General features: G+C 39.1%; 1 protein-coding gene across 1 annotated transcript; it reads left to right on the forward strand.

Annotated features, from left to right (window-relative positions):
• The first annotated feature begins 5,039 nt into the window (after positions 1 to 5,039).
• oafa (OAF homolog a (Drosophila)) lies at positions 5,040 to 21,983 on the forward strand. The gene is given in 5 exon segments (XM_041994983.1): positions 5,040 to 5,502; positions 5,505 to 5,764; positions 17,718 to 17,852; positions 19,171 to 19,351; positions 20,060 to 21,983. Coding segments are annotated over 5 exon segments (888 nt in total). The 5' UTR covers positions 5,040 to 5,465; the 3' UTR covers positions 20,335 to 21,983.
• Positions 21,984 to 22,289: the final 306 nt, after the last annotated feature.

Genomic DNA, 22,289 nt, shown 5'->3' on the forward strand with positions numbered 1-22,289 from the left:
TTTCAAATTCATTTTGTTTCCAGACTTGAATGAAAATCTGATGATGTTCATCTCATCTTTATGGAAAAGTAGCACCAATGTATGAATAAATTTACAGAATGTACATTGTCATCACTGTCTTTTCTTCTATGTAATCTTCTTCTGGTGTTCTTAATCTTGATGTGACGTCCACTGTTGTTCTGTGTAGAGAACGTGGTTTAAATGCAGTATATATAAAAAAAACTGTCTCTTTTGCCTTGTGTGTAATATTTCTCCAAATCATCTTCCAGCTGTTTCTCTGTTCCTCCATGCATGCCTGTGCTCCAAACGGGTTACTGTGGCCCCTGAGCCCCACAGTGTGAAAGGGGATATCTCCAGTCAGCCAACAGCAGGGAGCTCGCAGGGCAGCTGGTCGCTGCCTTTACACACTGTCAGCAAAGCAGTTAAACAGAGGGAAGAAAAGGAGGGAGACACAGATATGAAAACATCATCAGAGGACTGGGAAACAGCTTCAGCTCTTGCAATCCCAGTGTAAATACTGCACAATCTGAAATACACAGACACATACTCACTAACGCTTCTGGCATCTGTGTGGGAGAGATCAACTACAGATCAACCACAGAGCTTGGCTCTCCCCCTCACTGGCTGTCCTCATTTTGCAGTGCTGCAGAGGTGAAACCATCAGCTTGTTGATTTTGGAGGCTTTGTAATTAACTCTGAATACTTCGTTCAAGCAGACCATTACAGAGGGAAATATATACTGGGAGTATTAGGAGTATTACTGCACAGCTGTATTTGATGGAGATCAGCACTCTGTGTCAATATTGTCTTTCTCTATCTAGAATTTTATATATATATATATATATATATATATATATATATATATATATATATATATATATATAAAAGTAAAGCATTCCAGATGCTCTTAATCCAAGCCACAGCATTTATTTGAAATATGGCAAACCTGGTTAGCTGCAGAACAGCCAGCCCACGCTTTTTTTTTAGGTTCACAGCAAAAATTGCTGTTTTGGTGAAAACCTCAATCTGGGTGGCACAAATCCCGTGTCAAATGCAACCATTTTAAGCTCACTTTGTGCAAGTCTACACTCACACACACACACACACACACACACAACTGGAATGCAGTGTTAACAAATCATCTTAGTGAAATCTGATTAAACACAATCGTCCTTCATCAAAAGGTGGAAATAATTCATATTTCCAACAGTAAAAGTGGAAGTGCAGAACTAAAGTTGGTGAGGATTATTTCACAACCACATTTTATTCGATTCTATTTCATGTTGTTATTCACTTTTTCTAACATAGTGTGGATCCTAGATAATCAGGTGGCATTTTTTTTTACTTTATCTATTTAAGAAATGTCTTTTCTAATGCTTTACTTTATGAAACCAAAATCATTACCTGTTATAGGAAATTTTAAATGGACATTTGCATTTATGTACAGATACACCTCAAACTTTCCAGTAACTGCCGCTGCTGGGAGATTGTAGACAAAACCGAGATAAAAAAAAAGCTGTTTTCTTATTACACAAACATGAGAAAGATGACTAGATTAAATGTGTTGAGATAATGAACTCCTGCAGCTGTGTTTTTAGGATGACAAAGTGAATGGACGGAGAGTCTGCAGGAGACTGACAAGACAAAACCAGGATTTCTATTTCACAGGGTTTGCCTCAAGGAATGCAAACAGCTTCTCAGCTGGACCAATCGAGATAAAGCTGCTATGAATTTGAGAGTTACAGACAAATGAATAGTTTTAATTCAGTTTGATTATGTGGCCCCATTTCAAAAGTCATCTAATTTCTCTTTCTGTATTAAATTCAAGTTTTAGAAGATTGTAGAAAAAGGCCAACAATTGTAATGAATTATTTGCATGGAAACTTAAAAATGGGACAGTTGGTCAGAGCATTTAGTTTTAAGCCTAATTTTAAGACTGGAAGGGGTGTTTCCCTCCTGAATCCAAACTAGTTGCTGGTTATTCAGGAAAGGAGCCTGGTGGCTGAAGTCTTGGCCTCCAATTCTACTTTTAGAAACTTTAGGAACCACAAATAAGCCTGCAGTCTGAAGTGCTCTGTTGGGATAAAATGTTACTATGAGATTCTTAAGATGGAGCTTGGTCAATAACAACTTTGTATGTAAGAAGAATTTAACATGGAGCCAATGAAGAAAGACTAAGGTTATGATTAAATAGTACGTTATATATGTTTTTAGGCCCTCATTACACTATAATTCTATGTTAATCTGAATTTAGAAGCAGAAAATTGTAGGTCATCCTGCCCTCTATGTATTCAAGACAGTTTTGTAGATTAACAGATTTGTTTAATCTGGCTTTAGTGACAAACATAGCTGAGTGTCATCTGCATAGAAATGAATGTTGTAGATGTAGATCTCCATTCATGGAAGACTTAATGAGCAGCTCTGCTATATTTTGACTGAAGGCCTTCGTGAATAAACTAGAAAATTCAAATGAATATGACTTAAAACAGCCTGGTGTGGTCCCTATGATCCCAATGACAGGCTCCAAACTGATAAATTATGTGACTAATATTATTAAATGCAGCACTGATATCTTACAGTGTTGTTGATATTATATGCAAATGGTGACACAATTTATTTGTAACAGTTTCTCCAAAAATTTTATAAATGAAGGAAAAAGTTGAAAATAGGTCTATAATAATTAGTTAAAAATTGTGAATTAAGAAAGTGGGGTTAATGTTATCGTACACTAATATTCAATACAATTACCTTAAAAGGTCAAATTATGTAGCCTTTTTTATATTTCATATATTATCAGAGAGAAAAATATTGAAGAGTCTATTTGAGTTGAAGTCTAGATGATATTTTAGCTGGTTTTATATTTCTGTGTTAGATTAATACAGAACATAAAGCTAAAATGTGTCCCCTATAAAATATCAGATATGTAACACAGAGCTATTTCCTCATTTTAAAAGCTCAACCAGTCACTGAATACAATTTGGTTCAGTGTTCATACAAACTTCTGTTTATATCTTTCACCTTTTTTAAATATAATAGCTTATCGGTCAGTTTCCTAATAACCAACAATTAGAAAGGTGATATATTGTCATAAACTAATTTCCAACATGTGCTTTACATTGGGACAGGGATAATGGTTTAATTTAATTGCATAGTTGAGCTATGACAATAGTTTGACTCGACTATTCATGAAAACTGACAAAGCAGATTTGAGTTGAGTCAAATGATTAAACTGGCTGCAGTGTTGAGGCTGCCATCAACATATACATTAGCATTAATATTGTCTTCTGTGATGAATTTATCTGTACTCAGAGCTAAAAAATACAATAAAGATAAAGAAATTGGCAATACCACACATGTGCCTAACAAATGTTTCCCTTTTTTGACTCATTGCCATACTAAAACCTGTGAGCTTAGACACAGAGATAGATAACAGGCCACTACTCATTGTGTGAGTAATTACAAAGCGGCAACATGCTGGTTAATCATAAACACCCTTTGTACACTGTAGCTTGTGTCTGTGTTTGATATCTGTTTGACTCAATGCAGGCAAACGGCCACATGAAGCAACTGAACTTTGGACTGCTGTGTGTTTCTGAAGAGAGTGCAACAAGCAAACGCATCATTTTAAACGCACCAAAACTGTTGTTTCATTGTGACAACTGGAAAGTGAAGTAAGATTATAAATTTGCAAACACTGAAGAAGGTATAAAATGATTAAATTCAAACAAAAGGTTTTAAAAATAAGACATACATTCCAAAACCATCTCTTGGTCCAAACTCCATCTGTTTGAAAGCCCTAACTGAGATGTACCTGGTGAATGCTTGAGAGATACACTCCATCACAAAGGGGTGTGTTTGCCTGACCTCTACTACTCAAATCTATTAGGACCCAGAGCCTAGCTTGGTTTGCCAGTCCCACCTAACAATGTTTGTTCTGCTTTATGACCTCTCTGTTTGCTTTCCCCTTCACTGGAGCGACCACCTCTGTGTCCCAGCAGTGCTACACTGACGCCACATTTAAAGTCTTCGATCTGGGACTCAGCCCACCCAGAATGCAGTGCATCAGTTAATAAATATAACATTCCCAGAATGTCACCCCCCCAAGCATACTTACATAAACAGCAGCAATCATTTCTTGTGAATCTGAGATCTCACTCCAGATAGGCTGCTTTTATCTGTGTTGGCAGCTCTTACCTCATATTTGTCATGCTTCCCTTGAGGACATAGTAAAATTAAATAACATGGAAGAGAAGAAAAAAGGCGCAGCTGTCTTTTCTTTCCCCTAATTGTGCTGAAACCTCTGAGTAAAAAAATGTGTTGTCATCAGAGGCAATAATTACCAGACAGATTATTCCTGAAGGTTTTGCCTCTGAAGTCATGAATACAAGAGTCGACAGAGGAATTGGTGGAAGCATAAAGAACTAGGTGCACACAGAAAAGGTTGATAATTGTCCCACTGTATTTATTGATTTATTTATTTATTTTGGCTACGGGGAAAATAGTAATAAACCGAAGATCCCAGCTTTAGTTGACAGTCTGTGATGCTATTTTTCTCTCGAATGGTCTTATAGAATTCAAACGCAACTAAGCCACAATATCTGAAATGCAAATAAGCTGATCTTGAAGAATTTAACTGTCAGCTCTACAAATGTATTAATACATTTTTGTGATAAGTTACCAGCATGATATACATCTAAACTTAATAAAACACCAGATATAAAGATCCCTAATAAATGTTATCTAGAGATTTGTGTTTATGCATCATAGTTATTTGATTTACCACTAGCTGCAAGTACAAGTTTGCCCATGCCTTTTGTTTATCTACATGGTATGAACAACACCCACAAATATATAATTTACAAATCCTCACAGCACCTTTCTTATCATTGTTGGGGGTATTATTAGCCTACTTGCTGGAGTGCAGGAGGATCACATGAGGCCTTTAGGGGGATGGGCAGAGTTTTCAGAGGGTGGTATGGCTTTAAGAGTTTACTACCAACACCACACTCGCTCACTCTCACACACTCGTGCGCACACACTGCAGAAAGTTTGGAGGCCGGGCCAGCAGTGGGATACCGAGGGATAGGAAGTGACGGGGCTGCATGAATTTCAGGAGAGAGAGAGAGAGAGAGAAAAAAAAAGAATATCAACACAATGAGAAGCAACGTGCCATCATCGGACTGTTCGCTGTAGTGGGAGGGAACTAAATTGCGCATGATCCTAACAGAAACACTGGAGCGACAGACTTTGAATTGAAGTAGGTTACCAGAAGTGAAAAGCAGAGATTTTAGGAAAGGGGGAATGGCCGTGTGATTATCCATGACTTGTGCTTGCAATTCTGGGAAGTTCTGGCACACTCGGCACCTTATGGAGCAGTGACCTGTAAACTACAACCCCCACTTTAAATATGTGGGAAAATACTTAATGAAAAAGAAAAGTCAAAGAACGCAACTCAGTTTGGGGATATGAACGCGGATCTTCGGATTTCGCTTCGATTATTTACTCAGTCGGATTCACTTTCGCGTCTTCGGGGATGTTTGCGAGTTGCATCTCTGCGGCTTCAGTTCAAATACTGACCCGTCTGTGCGCCCTGGTACTTGTCGTCGCTGTGGGACTCGGGTCAGAGTTGCGGGTCCGGGTCCGACTCTCTGACGGACTGGTGACCGAGGAAGTTTTGGAAGCGGACAGTGAGAGAGACTCGATATCACTCGAATTCAAGCAAGGAGATGGAACGCTCATCACCTTTTTGGCGGACTTCAAACAGGTGAGAAGTTCAGATAATTTGAACCAAACTCCTGCTCATCATGAGACCCAGTTGAAACTGGCTTTGGATTTACAACGAACTGAACAGCTGCTTTACCTGAGCCAGAACTTGTCACAACCGAGTTGAGTTTATGGTGCCCAAATTATAGACTGGGATCCTGGAAGTCTCCAGGAGGTCCCCTATTAAAATAATAAACGCGGTCTTAAACAGCGCATTAACATTTAATACAGAATCCATCCTTTTGGATATGAAGTTAGCGACCAGATTTATGTGATAGCATTGATGTTTTTATTTTATTTTATCTTATTGGTTTTTTTTTTTTTTAAGTTAGCCCTCCCTCCCTCTCTCTCTTTTTTTTGTTTTTTTTTTTCTTGAACGCTACAAAAGGTTCCCCAATTTTTACTTTTGGAAACACTCATTTAATTTAGACTGTATTGCCATTTCACTTCACTAGTTTCACCAAGGACAAAATCTAATTAGGGTCCTATAGACACAGTCAGAAACTTTGAGTATATTTCTACTTGTAAAACTTTTCCATGGCACGTTTTACCACATTGTCTCGTGAGATCAGCCCCAAATTTGTCCAGGCTGAAATTAGTCAGCAACACTGACCTCTTGCTCTAACCTAATGTCTAATGTTGCTCCTTAGACATGTGTGCCCACAGACCCCAATTGGCATCAGAACTTCTGCAGCTCATGGGTCCAGCCCAGAACTGATCAAAAGTGGCCAAATTTAGCATTCTTCTAAAAACTGACTAGCAGATCAAATGTCCTGGCCCAATTTGCAGCTATGATGTTCACATTTCTAAAAATGAATTACATGAATGATTTCTATGTCTGCTTTGTTGGGCGGGTCTCAGAGGTGCACAGAGCAAAGGCATGTGTCTGTGATGGTTGCTGTCACACAGAAGCTGATGGGTTGGCGAGATGTGAAGGGGGAGATTTACCAGGATTAAGTGGGCATGTCTGACCTTTTTGATCTGCACGTCTGGTTCACTAACCAAAACAGCTAATTTAGAGTTGAAAGAGAAGAGGCCGTCACCCCCAATCATCAGTGACACACCAACAGAAAGAGACATAAACTGATCTGCGAGCTGGAAGTGTTCGCCTGGCATTGCTGCATCCCTTCGCGTATACATGTGTGCATGCGCTCACACAAACATCTGCACATGTGGTTTTGTTAAGACTTCATAGATCATTTTACTTTTCCTCCAGCTGATTTATCTGTTCCAGTTGTAGGTCAGCCTTGTTGCCCTGTCGCTGCATCTTAGTCTTTGTCTTTTTCTCTGGCTCCTCCTCCATATGGTTTCCATTCAGCTTTTGTGCAGTATATTCATGATTTATGGAAAGTTGGATGAGCTGCCACTTCCCACTGCCATGAATATACAGTTGAGATGAATGTGATGCATGTAGGAGAGTGTTTAAACAGGAACACAATGATGGGGTTATAGTGATGCCTCACAGCCAGACAGTCAGGGATAGGTTCATGTACTCTGTGAATGAATTATCCTTTTATATGCATTATGGAGTTAATGTATTGGACAGACATACATTATTGGAATAATTTCTAAAACAGCTCTTGAACAATAACCAGCAGAAAACAGCCTTGTCCCTCATTGTTTCTTTTTGAATACGTGGCAAAAAAAGCAGTAAATGTTAGTCATTAGATGGTGGTGGAGTGGTCTCCTGGATGTGAGAAGGAGGTGTAGTCGACTTTATCCAAGCAATGAATCACTGTGAGAATCAGTACATACAGTAACTTCAGGAGGGCTGTGTTTGCTCTGAAGGTACTGTATGTAGACATATGGAAGAGATGATGTGGCTTAGCTAGCTCACAACACCTCTGTGTCCTGTTGAATAAATCTCACCATGTGAATAACAATATATTTTAAGTTCAAGCCACTGAGGAAGTGTCATTTTTTATGATTTGTATAAAATAAGCCTCAGGGAAGGGTGCTGATTATCCACTTCTTCTGTGGTTGAATGTCATGGTTTAGAATACTTTTTCAGTACTTTCTCCTTTGGTGAATAAAAGTGACTTTACATGAGTTGCTTAACTGTTTATATTAGTCTTTATGTCTAAATTGACTCTAAATGATGCAAAATGCCAACAATCTTCAGCTCAGTTGCATTTTGATGGCATGCTTAATGTACTATTTTGCAACAGCATATAAATCTGAACATATGTTGTTGTAGCCTGTATTGGAATTTTTCCTAGCTGCCAATTCAGAGCAGATCTGCTCCTTTTCCTTTAGTTCCTGCAACAAATTATGGTCTAACACAGTCTGAAACCTTGAGCTGCACATTAACCATGTCTCACAGATGAATCTAAGGGAAATGTCTCACATATTTGAAGGGTTGTTTTTAGTCTTTCCAGATGTAGAAACTTTGTCGTAGAAGCTAATCAGCTTGTACTCGCTGTGTCTTGCTTTCATGTCCAACTAGTGAGTCTGATCAATGCAGGAATGTGAGTGACTTCATGAGACTCTTGGCTGGGGTAACGCAGGAAGACGTTTTTATTTCTGGGATGCAATAATGCACATCTGACTAAACAGTTATGTGCACATTGGCCTTATATTAGAACTTCAGAGAATATGGATTAGACCATTTTTGACACAGAAAATTTGGTTTGACATGGTTTTGGAAATATTACAAGCTTTCCACCCACATTAATGTTTGCACTGGCGTTTCACTTGTGTGGGTGGACCTTTTTGTGTTTTTTTTTTAACCAAAACAAAATATTGGAAAAATTCTTAAAGTTTGTCTTTTGAAGATAGATGATCCATTTAAGCTGTTTAGTAATGACCACATCAGAGATTTCAGTGTTTAGCAAATCAGTGCAGGCTTTGCTTGAGTGACCTCTGTTGGGTTCAACGGACTGCTGGAGGCCATTTGATACCAACTCACATTAACATGTAAAATGGGTCTGGATTAGGAAAACAATGGCACAGTGGGGTGAATGCAGATTGTTTCAGGCACAGGTTGTGTTGCCCTCAGATCACTTCACTGCAATGTACGTTGTGATTGTCTTTTGAAGTACATAGGCTTTATGGGCACGCCCAGCAGTAAGCTTACTGAGCTGGAGAGCTGTCACACACCCTCACATCAAGCTAATAGTTGTTGCTTTGCCTTTCTGTAAGTCCTGTTGAGAAGTACAAAATGATCCATGTTGTCAAACATTTTTTTTTATTCCTCTAGCAGTCATTACAACTGGTCATTTGGATTTGGTTTGTGACCTTTACAAGCTTTTAAGCATACTCTGTCTTGTGTTGGAGGTCTGCTGTTGATGTTATTTTTGTTTTTTACTGTGTTTGTGGGAAATGCCACTGTTTGACAAGAAGCAACTGCCAGTGTTTTTTTTTCTCTGATTGTGGGAACTTCATATCAGTTGCAAGTTAGTACAGTCACTTTTCCTTTCTCTTAGCTGCCACACCTTGACTCTTAGTCAACCAAGAAACACCATTCCACTTTGTCACTTGTACAAACTTGTTAAAGTCCTCATTGCAGGTAGGTGTCACCTGTTCTAGGAAATGCCTTTGATTCAGACATACAGTTCATGAGAAAGTCTCCTTTTTTCCAAAAAGTAGTGGTGAGTCATCGGTGAATCACCAAAGTCATTCAGGGGTTAATTTATCTAAAGAAGTAAGTCAACCTTAGAACGTGCAGCGGACACAAAAGGAAAACTCACGTTCACACATAGCAATAAATTAGGAGGCCTCTGCTTTTATGCAGCTTTACTTACTTGTAAGTTTAAAGAAAGTCATTCCACTGATAGTCTGTCATCATTGGTTTAGTCACAGTGTTTTATGGGTAGTAGTGACATAAAATGACCTTGAACAGCTCCAGTTTCTGGACTCAATGGTGAAACACATTAGTTAAGCTTCAATTAGAAATCAAGCACATTATGGGTGCATTCACACAAGGATAGTCGCCTAGACTTGGTCTGATTGGTGGCTAGGTTCAATTGGGGGCAGAAACATTCTTTCGGGCAAAATTTCCATTCCCACTGCACTTCTCAAATGAATCTTCTAAATAATGTGGCCCACTCTCCACCAGAGGTGGCGCTGCACCAATTATTACTAAAGGAGAAAACGAGACACACAACAAAGAAGAAAACTTGTTCATCTATTGGTTAATGCTGAGCAACTTTGGTTTCTAGTACATAACAGCTAAATGGAGAGTTGTGTCAGATCCTAGCAATCTTGGGTTGATCAGATTTCTATGAAAACTTTTCCCAAATTCATCCACATCTGACCATGAGCCATTTCTCAAGTCTAGAGTCACCGATCATCCCACATGTGCATATCTTTTAATTGCTTTTACCCACATTGCCGTGCACTGAACCCACAGTGCACTTTGTTTTGTAGTCCACTACCTGTAAGGCATTCTGGGTAAACACAACCAAAATATTTGCACATGTGGGACAATAGGCAGTTCTGGCCAGGAGAAATGGTTTGTAGTCGGGCTCGGCAGAACCCGGCAAAGGTTCTGATAGAAATATGATCAAACAAGGACTGCTAGGATCTGATACAGCTCCATGTTTTACTCTGATGTGAAGAAAACAGAAAATATTCTGCACTAACCAATAGATGAGCCAGTTTTCTTCTTCGTTGTGTGTCTCGTTTTCTCCTTCAGTAATTCTTGAAGCAGCTCTGGCAAAGAGCGAAATAGGTTATTTAAAAGGTCCAATTTGTTTGAGTAATGCTGCAAGACTGCAATCTCGGTCTGGAAAAATATTGCACCCCCCAAGTGAACTGAGTCCCCAATTGTACTGAGTCTAGCTAACTATCTTTGTATAAATGCATCCTAAGAGTCAAAGGCTGTTTAGCTGATATCCAAATTCTTTATTTGTAATGCAGCTCTAGATCAGTTTTGCTTTCTTTGAAATTTAAAGACTTTTATATCAAAGAATCTTGTTAAATAACAACAACAACAACAAAAGAACAACAAGGATTATGTGCCCAACAGTTACAATCACTGTTTTCAGTTAGCAACACGGCTAGCATGAACCAAAGTGCCTTGCTACTCCATAATGCTAACCTCAAGAAACTGAACTATTGTTATGGCAATGCTTTATATGTAACATTATGTAAATTGTCCCCGAATACTAGCTCAGTCTCATTGGCGCTAATGGATAAAGATATCAAACAGATCTGGAGAGATGTGGTCAAAGTATGGCTAAGCCTACAGGCCTTTAGGAAACTGTAAAAGGAAAGAAACATGTGCTTTGAATTGATGTTTTTGCTGCTGGCTGGTCAAAATAGTAAAATAACTGAAACTGTAACTTTCTAAAGGGGCTAATTTATGTTAACCCAGAATGTATTGTGAACTGAATGTAATGATGAGCACTTCAGTTCAAGACTTAGGCTATGTCCCCGTGGCACCAAAGCCTGTTCAGGTGTGAAAACGGTGCTGAAAACTAGAAGAAAGGCTTCAGCATCTGCACGACAATGCTGTAGTACATACTACAAGGCTGTAGGGGGCGCTAAAGAGTAGTTAGAGCAAAACAACACGTGCAGATAAAGGCTCACACAGGAAGTACACATTGGAAGAGAAACATTTCTTTGGACTAATGAAGTAGTCGAACTTCTCCAAAAAACGCAGGACTACAAAGCATAAAAAACTTGAGGAAGGGTGGATTGGGAATTGGCACATGTTCATCACATTGACGTCATATCCTCTAGTGGTGCGTTTACGCTGTATGCACAGTACCACAGATGCTAGAGGACTCAAACCTATCCACTTTGGTACCTGGCTGCAGACATGGTCGGTTTCATGGAGGCTAATCCCTGGCTTCGTGGGGATGAAAAGGTGGTTTGCTAAAATACTTTTGCATTTTTACTGCAATCCAGCATCGTGGGGACGGCCTCTTCATGAATAAACACTGATAAATTGCACACCTCCAGATTTTCCTGAAAAAGATCAAAGGGACCCAACTTTTACTTTATGTAGACCCTGAAGAAATTTACTTAAGAAAATCTGCTCATCTTCCATTGCAATATAAAGAGCTGCTGTCTTTTATGAAGATGAACTTGTACAGGCCCTAGTCTTTTTCTTGGTCACTTTTTGTTCCCGGCTGACTGAACCCTTGTAAATTACCCTCTTCCGTGGCCTTGTTGTGGGCCTTCACAACCCCACATGGTCTCCCTTTGGCCTCTCAAAACCCCTTTGCTCCAGCTGGTGTCTATATCCTTTGTTCCCCTCCCACCAATAGGCCATATGTTCATCTATAAGGCTAGTAATAAAGAAAAAAAAACTTTCCATTTCCACAAGAGAAGAAACCAGAATGGAAAGAGACAGCTATCATGTACCTTTTTAAAACTTTTTCTTCCCCATTGATGAAGGACAAGGGATCTCTGATTGCTGTGGTAACCATCTTTAATGGAAAAGCAGACAGCAGTTGTGGCTTGCCGTGAACATAGCTGCAACACTTCTAACTACCTTTGAGGTTTTAAGATAGCATTTGACAACAACAAAAGCAAACAAAGGACTTACTGTGCCAAAGCTTCTGTTCTCTTTTGCACACAGTGTCCTGAAATGTCCCTTTGTGAAATGCATGAGCTTCCTTTTTGGGTTGTGCAGTCTGGTTAATTTCAGACTAATTTATTGCGTTCTGCATCAGTGACAGTTCAGTCTGAGTTCTTGTGTGAAGTAATAAGGGTGCACACTTGGGAAACAATTATGTCATTTTTTTTTCCCAGTGAAACTCATCTCTTGGGTCAACTTTCTACTCATGAAACAGTTTGTGTTATCTATAAGATCTCATAATTAGTATTGTAAAAAGGTGTCTTAAATTTAAATAATTAAAATCTTTTTTTATATATCTGAACCTTATTGAGATCGGTTTAAACATAAAAAGGAAAAAAAATGCATGTTTGCTGTTTGCAAAATGCCATATTTTTTTAATGCCTTAGCCATGAAATGGATGTTTTTGTTTCTCGTGCAACAGGATGTGCAGCAGAATGATTCAGAACAACATTTAGAGGCTGAATGGGATTGTAGCCATCTCTATTGTTTACGCCTTATCTATCTGGCTCATTTCCTTCGCTGTTAGCACTCACTGTTTACCTTCATCTCATTTCCTGAATGCAAAGTCTCCATAAACTGTTTGGGTGTCTTGGTAATTGTATCCAGACTGAAGGAATGAATAGTTCCCTCTTCATGGTCAGCACAGGTTTTGCACATATAGTTTAAGGCTTTAAAATACAGATTTGAAGCTGTGTTTCTGAGTTTGCAATGACGCCCCAGTAATTGCAAAAGTTACCTTTCATTGTCATGAGGAGAATAGCCAAAGGAAACGCCTTTCTTTCCATGGCCTCCGGTGTTTTGATTGTCAATTCACTGTCTCTATTTACTAATTGGTTAGTTCTTTGGGCAGCCAGGTGTGACCAGCTCTAAATGTGACTCCACATTCCTTCCTTTCGAGTGTCTGTAATTAGCTTCAACTCAAGCATTTCTTAGCTCAGCGGCTTTTTTTCCTGCTCCTTTTGTCTGTGTGTGACTCTGACTCCGTCTCCCAAACTGATCTTTAATCCCTGCCCACACCTGTGCTTTTTGACTGGCTCCCCCATTTTACTCCAAGGCAAATACCCTCCTTATCGCCATGCAAAACAAATCCATGTGTTGTTTTTAAAGGGGGTTAGCTTGGGAACTTAAGAGTAAACGTAACATTTCATCATTAGTGTTTTTACTTTATATCACCTCAATAGGATTCAGCTCTAATGACTTGGTTAAAAAGTCATCTCTGACCCACACAGACCCACGCTGATCCCAAATGACTCATCAGAGTGTGGATGACCAGCAGTTGTTCACAGTCAGCCATCAGCTTTATCATCTGACAGGGTTTTACGGGGGATTTGAAAACAGGAAGAACCCCTTACGCAGGGGACAGCTACTAATACACTGTTTGTGTGTATTTGTACATTGTGCATTTGTGTTTGTTTAATTGACCATTCTTGCCTGCAAGGATGAGCCAGTGTAACACCAGAAATGTGCACGTTTTGGCAGATCTCATTTAACCTGCTTATAGCTGCAAACATTTTATATGAAGATAACACTGCTTTGCTGTCACTGTTAGGCTTCAGCCAGTTCTCATTTCACAGCCAGTGAACTAAGTATGAACTAGAGAGACAGCGTTTGGCTCGCTGTATTACAGTGACCGAGAATGTTCACTGTAAATGCACCATGTGAGTGTGTGTGAATCGGCTTTTGTGCACCTCTTAAATAGTCCGGCCCACCAGGTAACCACCAGTGAAACAAGCCCCACTTACTCACTCTCCTGTTTACCAGGTCTCAGTGTGTCCCACTAGTCACACTGCATGAATACAGGCTTGTGTTTGGCTGTTGGCCAGTGGTAGTATGTCGACAAATGTCCTGGGTGTAAGGGACCAATATTACAGAACTATACTTGGGCAGATTATTTATAGCCATGTTGACATTTGTGCTGCACTGCTTGAGGGAAAAACTTGAGGCTTAGTTTTTCTTTTATTACTTGATATTTCTAAGACGGGTTAAAGTTGCTCTTTTATTTCCTTATGTCCATACCTGCTGACTTTTTCTAAAATTGGTCTGCAGGCTTTTAACTTTAGTCAGTTAAAGGGCATGCACATTTTTTTTCTAATCTAGCCTCTTTAAGCACTGGCCATACTCTTCATTTTCAAGCTTTAACAGGCCTACCTTATGACGTCCTCACTTTGAATTACTGCTACAAATGGGTGTTTAAATTAGGATTTGACTGGATCTTTACATACTGCACCTAAACAGTTTTTTTGCAACATGTACCTGTACTTCCTACTGCTCTCACAGACAACTTCTATCTTTATTAAATGAACTTACCCTGTACCCATCTGTCTTCTCATCTGCATTTTCTGTGAAGCTCTGACTTCAAAAACACACTACCAACCCACTTCGAAGAGTTTTACATGTAGCCGTTGTTTGATCAGTTGGGTCGGTACCAGCTTTTTTCTGGTGTCTGGATAATGCCTGCCATTTAAACAGCAGGTGCAACGCCTTCTTTAATCACAGCACTGCACATTTTATTCACTTGCTGTGTTTTCTTTAATTATACCTCTGAGTGTGTCTACACAAATGAGTCAGCACACATGTGCCAGTGTTGGTTTGCAGGGAGGCAGAAGTGAGTCTACTCTTGTCCAAACAAACGATTGAATCCAACAGCTTCTGTCTGGATGGATGGTGTTAAGGTGATGTCACTGTTATGACTGTGTTTGCTTTTAGATGCTGCGTTGACTGTTATTCCAGCAACACCTATCTGCTAAAGAAATCTACACTGGTTTGTTATGTAGCTACAATTAAACTGAATGTCTACAGATGGTTACTGAAGACCCTTTTGCTCCACATTTGCAGAGATCTAAAACCATTCCTGATGTCTCTGGGCTTGAGTTTATCTAAGATGTGCTGAACTGAAGCTGAACACTGTCCTGTCTGTTGAATCAAAATTTCAGATACTTTTTGGAAATCACATATACTGCATCTTCTGGGCTAAAGAGAAGGAAAACGTCTGGTTTGTGATCCAGTTTGCCCTGACACTGGTAATGGTATGGTGCTGGATCAGTACATGTGACGTGAGTAACTTGCTTATCAGTGAAGTAATTTTAAATGCTGAACGATTTTAGCACAAAATCTGCTGCCATCCAGGCAGCAGATTTCAGGACAACAAAGCCAAATCACATTGGACAATTATTTTACCATAGAGTGACTCCTGATGCTAATCTGGCAATCTGTCACCCATTAAAAACATTAGGGACTCCGTAGCAAAGACAAATGAGACCCCAAACTGCTGAACAACTGAAATCCTACATCAGAACAGGAAAACATGTCAGCATTTGAATACTAACAGCAGATGGTCCCTTTCATAAACAAATGCTCACAGTTTAGTTCTAATGAGAGGTGATTCAACATAGTTGTAAAGTTCTTCAATGTACAATGGTCCTCTTTATCTTAAGAATGTAAAAACACAACTGTAAGCTGGATTATTTCTAGGCAGGAGCTACATGTAATTCTAGGGAGTTACTGCACCTGAGGCACAAACACTCCCATGAAACAACATATTGTTGTACTTATACTGGTTTTTATGGGCTAAACAAACATGATACAACATGCTGTCAGTTTAGCTGGCTCCTCCTATTTCCAATATCAATGTTAAGGTAGGAGAATTGTCCAGTGACTATATGCTTGCATATGGCATAAAGGCATATAAGAGTGGTATTGACTTTTCTCATTGCACTCTGCAGGAAATTGATTCATTTTTAAGAACCCCCCTTAAGATATTACGATTGTATTAAGATAATTTGGTTTTGAGACATCTATAAAAGTTGTTGCCACAGTCAGCACAATTGCCTGGCCTTTGCACTTCAGCAAAAAACAGACAATCATTAATCAGGACATGTAATGGCACAAGAAGAGAAGGCAATCTTTGAGTGGCTTCCAAAGAGGCAGGGTTGGTAGAGCTACCCTGCTTCTCTGTAATTACCCAGGGAGCCTCGGGGCAAATCCATGTGGCTGACACAAATGTGTTCCCTCTTCTTTCTGCCTAGTCTGCATACACACACACACAAACACACACTCTGTCCCAGTGTAGCGCCATGTGTCTGCAATATGGGAGGTCTTGAAATCGTGGCCTTTGCGTCTCCCCACATTTGAAGTTACTTGCCCATCTCTGTGTCAGCTTTGTACTCCCTCTTCCTTAAGTCTCACTCTGTTTAATGTGATATATGTATTCCTGCCCTCCTCTTGTCTGGAAATTCTCTTTATTCATTTCAGCTTTTGTCTTATTATTATTATTATCTCTGTGTGGAAACAGCGATGGTGTCTTATTTCCACAGCCTGTTTCTGTGGTCCTTTGATGCCATGTTCTCTGGAACCCTGAGCAGGTCACAGAGATGTAATCAATATTTTCTCAGTAGTTTTCTTACTAAAGGTCAAATGGTATTGCATGATTATCTTGTGTAATACCCTTGCTTGTATTGTGTGCCTGCCAAAAAACCTCTTACACAGACAAAAGTGGCTCTAGAGTGAAGAACCAGTGATCATGCAAAGTAGTCTATTAAGAACTACAGAGCGTAAACACATGTGGGGCACGATGTATTGCTTTCTTGTCAGGGTGTACTCATTTTTCCCCCCTCTCTTTGCTGTTCAGGAAGTGGGACCATAGAGCTTAAGGAGAACTTAGTGGGGTTATCTCTGGGTTGTTTATCTATCCCAGAGTTCCTCTAGTGCAGGGGCTGAAAGCCTTCAAACTGCTACTCCTCAGCAGCCTTTTTGCTTCAGACGAGTGTGTGAAAAGTGGAGGAGGGGTGTTTGGGACTGTGTGAGTCTGTGCCGAAGCTGAAGAGGGGGGTGGGTGTGTGATGAATAGAAAGACAGGTCTGCTGGTCTGGCTCTCCCCACTGTTGGAGCTTCCCATCATGCTTTGCACTCCCCCCTTCACAGAACTCTTTCTGGCCTTGGGTTTGGTGCCAGATCTCCCACACATGTGTCAACAGAAACAGTTTTGTAAAATCCAACTATCAGATTTTTCCCACTAATATAGCCTGTTCCTGTTAAATTTGTTAAAACCAGGTCCAAAGTTTTCATTTGACAGTACAGTACAAATAACCAGAGCATGAGTGGAGCAACATTGTCCAGGAGTACAGACAATAAAAAGGATCAACAAACTGTCAGATGAATCTTTATGGATATAGTGAATATAAACTGCTCTTTACTTTGAGCAGACAGTTGTTTGAACAGCTTTGAACTCTACATATTGAATTACTTAATGTTTGGAAAAGTGTTTCATTAAGTATTGCTGTGAAGAGAATATTTGCTCTAATATGTATGAGCTCCACATACGAACAGTAAATTATTATAGCCTCTCCTCAAACACCACTTCAATATCCTCCAGGAACCATCTGTTTATCTATTCAGCCAGTCATCTTTCCTCTCTGGCCTCTTGCAGGATGTGAAGATATTCCGAGCGCTGATCCTGGGCGAGCTGGAAAGAGGGCAGAACCAGTACCAAGCCTTGTGCTTCATCTCTCGCCTCAACCGCAATGAGATCATCCCCAGTGAGTCCATGGCTCGACTCAGACAGGTATGATGCAGCAGATTATACTGTCTGCAATGCCGTCGTTTTCTATAGTTTCAGATTTGTTTGGTTAAAAAATGCATCTTGTTGGTAAAAAATTAAATTGAATTGTCATGTCATGGCATTTGGAGAAACAAAACAATAGAGCAACACAGATCTTTACATTGGATTGGTTTACTGATCCTCTGCTCACACTCATGTGCATTGGGAAGTACACAGCTGATGATCTGCATAATGTTTCTACAGCACATACCAAAGATTTACAGTGGGGGTATGTTTTGGATTCTGAGGTGGCCAGTCCAAGTGTGAAATTGATTTATCATACAAACTGAGTCTGACGAGTCGTGACATTTCCACCTTGAAAAATGCCTGTGTCATTTTATTTGATATATATATATATATATTTTTGTTTTGTTTTGTTTTGAGTTTTTTTAATGGTTTTGTGCAAATTTGTATGAATCTTAAATCTAAAGTAAATAGTAAGCTGGTTGAAGAGCTACTAATTCACAAGCCAGTGTTGTGTTGCATTTTAATATCTCACAAATCTAATTATCTGCATTTGGCCCAAACCAAGACTGTGGTACTGATACTAAAATGTGAAAGGTTTTATTGTATGTTTAAAATTATATTATGTTTAAAGGTAGGATTTTAGAAGTAAATCTTCCAGTCTGTCCATAAAAAAAAAGACCTATGAGATTCATACAGAAACTCAGATCCTTGCAACTCAACTTGAACAAAAGGGCACCCCACCCCCACCCAGTTCCCAAACAGGCCATACTGTTCTTTTCTGTAGTGCACTGAATGCATTTTTACTTAGATAATCTCTAATTAGCACGTGTAAACATCATTTCAGACTTGCAGTGCGAGATTGTATTTCTCCTGATATAAGAAATCAACTCAGGAACTCTCCCGACCATATGTAATAGTTGTAGAAGCTACTTATGGTGGTTTCTTTGAAGGCTGTTTTCTTAATAAAAAAAAAGGGAAGTTCAAGACTTCAGTACAACTTAAAGCCACATTCCCAATTTTTTCCTACATATATTCTAAAGTCAAATTCATGAAATTTTTTTGGATTAAACAGGGATTTCCTTTTTTATTGTCTTGGTTATTTACACAATTTTCTGATTTAAAACTACTATACTGAATAAATGAAGCCCACATTTTATGGCTTTAAGAATGTCTTGTTGCATATAATCAGATGGGTAAGTCTCATTCAACATCTCTCTTTCTTTTTTTCATGTTTCTAACTTGTGCACCTGTTGTTTACTGACTTGAAATTAAATTACACCAAATTCAGATAATTTATGGTTTTTTTTTCCCCCAGAAAAATCCACAAGCTATTCGCTTGGCAGAAGAGCGGAGAGGACTGGAGCAGCTGTCAATGAGCGTGGCACTCAACCTCAGTCGGGCCTGGCAACTTAGCCCGCACATCCATAACATGTGTAGCGAAGCAGGGGAGGCCATTTACACCAGGGAGGCAGATGTCAAATACTGGATGGACAAAGGTAATTTGCTGCGTCTTATTAAAACATGAATGTAACTCTGTTTTCTGCACAGCATCTTTAGATTATTTCTGTACATTTAATCTCTGAAGTAACTCTCTTTGTCTCTTAAACTCTTATCTCCCCTGTTTCTATTGGCGTCACACTTCTTTCCTCTTGATTTTAGCCATATAATCCCAAGTATTACCTTGTGGTACTATTTAACAAGGCTATGTTACTGTTTCTGACATCCATTTTTCCTCTCCAATTTGATCTTTGTAATCTGTAGAAACGTTCCACTTTTTACCATGAGAAAAATTCAGACTGAAAACATTGAAGACTTATTTAAACATTTGTTTTTAAAAGGCCATTTGTAGGGGTATCCAAATTTTTAATAGCAACAAAACCTGATTATTTAGGCTGAGGAGAATCCAGATGACAGCACTTTTGTCCACTGACAGCTTTGTTATAAAGAAAACAATGTTGATGGTCATAGTTCACCAAGCACCCTCATCTGCAGAGGGAATCACAGCAGCTTCTCCTTAGCATAACAAAGCTCCAGTTTTACTGCACCATCTCCCGTCTTTTTTAGGCCAATTTGTTTGTCCTCTCCAGCTCAATACAGGTTTTAATTGAGTGACATCAGAAAAGGAGTGATTCACATCACTGGGTGATGGCATATTGTTTCAAATGCCACAAGCTCTGATGATAATGTTTCTGTTTGTATTCCAGGAGTGGACGCCTCTGTGTTTGAAGTCCTGCCCCAAACAACAGAAGCGCCCAGCATTCAGGCCTGTCATTCAACAAAAGACTTGTGGCAGCCATGTCTCTGCACATACAGCCTGCGTCTGGAGTGGTACCCGTGTCTGCTGAAGTACTGCCGCAGTCGTGACACCTTGGGCAAAGGCTCGACCTACAAGTGTGGCATAAAGAGCTGCAGCAAGGGATACCATTTCACCTACTATGTTCCCCAAAAACAGCTCTGTCTTTGGGACGAGGAGACCTAGCATTTTGTTCTGGATGGATAAGAAAGGAAATATGCTTATTTTTTCTCCCAGGCTGAGCCAGTGCTTCCCTACCCATGCTATTCAAAGTAAGCGCCGGACCTTGGTTTGTATGAGGGTGAAGCTTTTCTGAAATCCGGATCTGCGTGCTGGAGAAATATATCCAGGTTTCAAGTGAGACCAAAACTTTCAAGGACAGACAGAAACTTCAGGATGGCTAACTACAACTTTTCTGGGGAAAGAAGACAGTATTGTAAGCTTCAATCTGACTTTACTATAAAACTCACTTTTTGTGCCTTATTTGGTGGAAGTTTTGGAGCAAATGACACACGACGACAACAACCTCTAAAACAAGCTACAGCGATGCGCAAAGCTGGACAGTCCATTTCTGGTTAATTAAACACCAGCAGAGGAAACAAAAGAGTCCCACTTTATATCAAGGGAGTTACACAAACCACCATACTGGTGAAGGAAAATGAGGATGGTGGATTTATTTTTCTTATAAAGCTCTGTGAAAAACTGTACATAGCCAGCCAAACACAAAGAAAATCCCTTTCAGTGCTGGCTTTATTTATTTTGATTGCAAAGTATATTATGAAGGGCTATTTTTGTATATGTTCAAAATAGCCTCAACAGGTTTTTTTTCTTTATTTCTTGCATTAAACAAGCTCCTAAATTCACCTTTCTAAACCACAGGTCCTCATAAGAAGAAGTATTGAAACTCTGTTAAGTACTTTTGTACTTTGATTTTTTTGATGCTGTTTCCCATCCTCATATCATTATTCAAGGTTGCCAAGACTTTGCTGCATCATGTAAATAAGTGGCTTTATTTTTGTTTGCAGTTCTAGTCAGATTTACCCCTTTAACACCCTTAAGGGACACCACGTGCCTACAACTTTACAACGTTTTAAAGCACCAAATAAATAAAAATCAAACAAAATCTTGTCTAACTAAGAGCTTAAAGTTTCAGTTTCTGGAAACTCCTCAGTGAGGTGTTGCTAAAACTTCTATGAAGCCATTTTAGTGATCTATACTGCCATCTTCTGGCTGACCATTGTGCTAGTTTCTCATGTTTTTTTTTTTTTTTTCTTTTTCTTTTTGCATCCCACTGCCAGAAATCATACTTTGGGTTTTTGTCTGCTAAGTTAAGTTAATTCTTAAATGCTTATAATGTATGCATCTCAAATCCCTGTTCATTATATGTGTAAGTCAAGAAGCACTTGCTGAACTTATGGGACCAAATTAAGCTATCTCTCTCTCTCTCTCTCTCTCTCTCTCTCTCTCTCTCTCTCGTAACAGGTTGAAGTAGGCTTTTGAATTACCTCTAATCTTGATTTTGGCCTTTACTGCGACACAAACATTTCATGTTCTATTTGTTTATGTGTTTGTATGTCTAGCTAACTAAAAACCAAATAAGTGAAACATTTCTATTTGTGGCCTTTTGTGATGATCAAGTGCCTTAACATTTCCACTGATCTTGTTGCTTTGTAATTATAGACTAAGTTGTTAAAGTTGTTTCTTTTTTTTTATAAAAGAGTTTCAAATCGGATGAAAAAAGTCACCCTAAAAGAATAAAATGAAAAAATTTAGGTAATGTACTTTCTAAGACCTGTTTTACATGAATTGTTTCAATAAAGTGTTTATTTGCTGCACATAAAGTTGTACAGTCACTTGGAGTATGTTTGAGGGCATTTAAAACATTTAAATGAGTATCCAGACAAAGGTAGAAGAGAGGGGTAACACTTAGCAAAAACAAAAAAAAGTTTTGAGACATTTGATATCTAAAACTTTATCTATCAATCCAGTTTATATACCCACTCAGATCCAACTCAGGGTAACGGTATCTATCCAGCTGCTAAATTTTAATTCTAATGCCAAAGTGCAGCTTGATTTTGAGTGGTTGGGGAATATATGTGTATTGATAAATGTGGGGTGTTAATTTGCCTTTTTTTTAAAAA

The sequence above is a fragment of the Melanotaenia boesemani genome, chromosome 9 (genome assembly GCF_017639745.1).
Source record: "Melanotaenia boesemani isolate fMelBoe1 chromosome 9, fMelBoe1.pri, whole genome shotgun sequence".
Classification (NCBI taxonomy): domain Eukaryota; kingdom Metazoa; phylum Chordata; class Actinopteri; order Atheriniformes; family Melanotaeniidae; genus Melanotaenia; species Melanotaenia boesemani.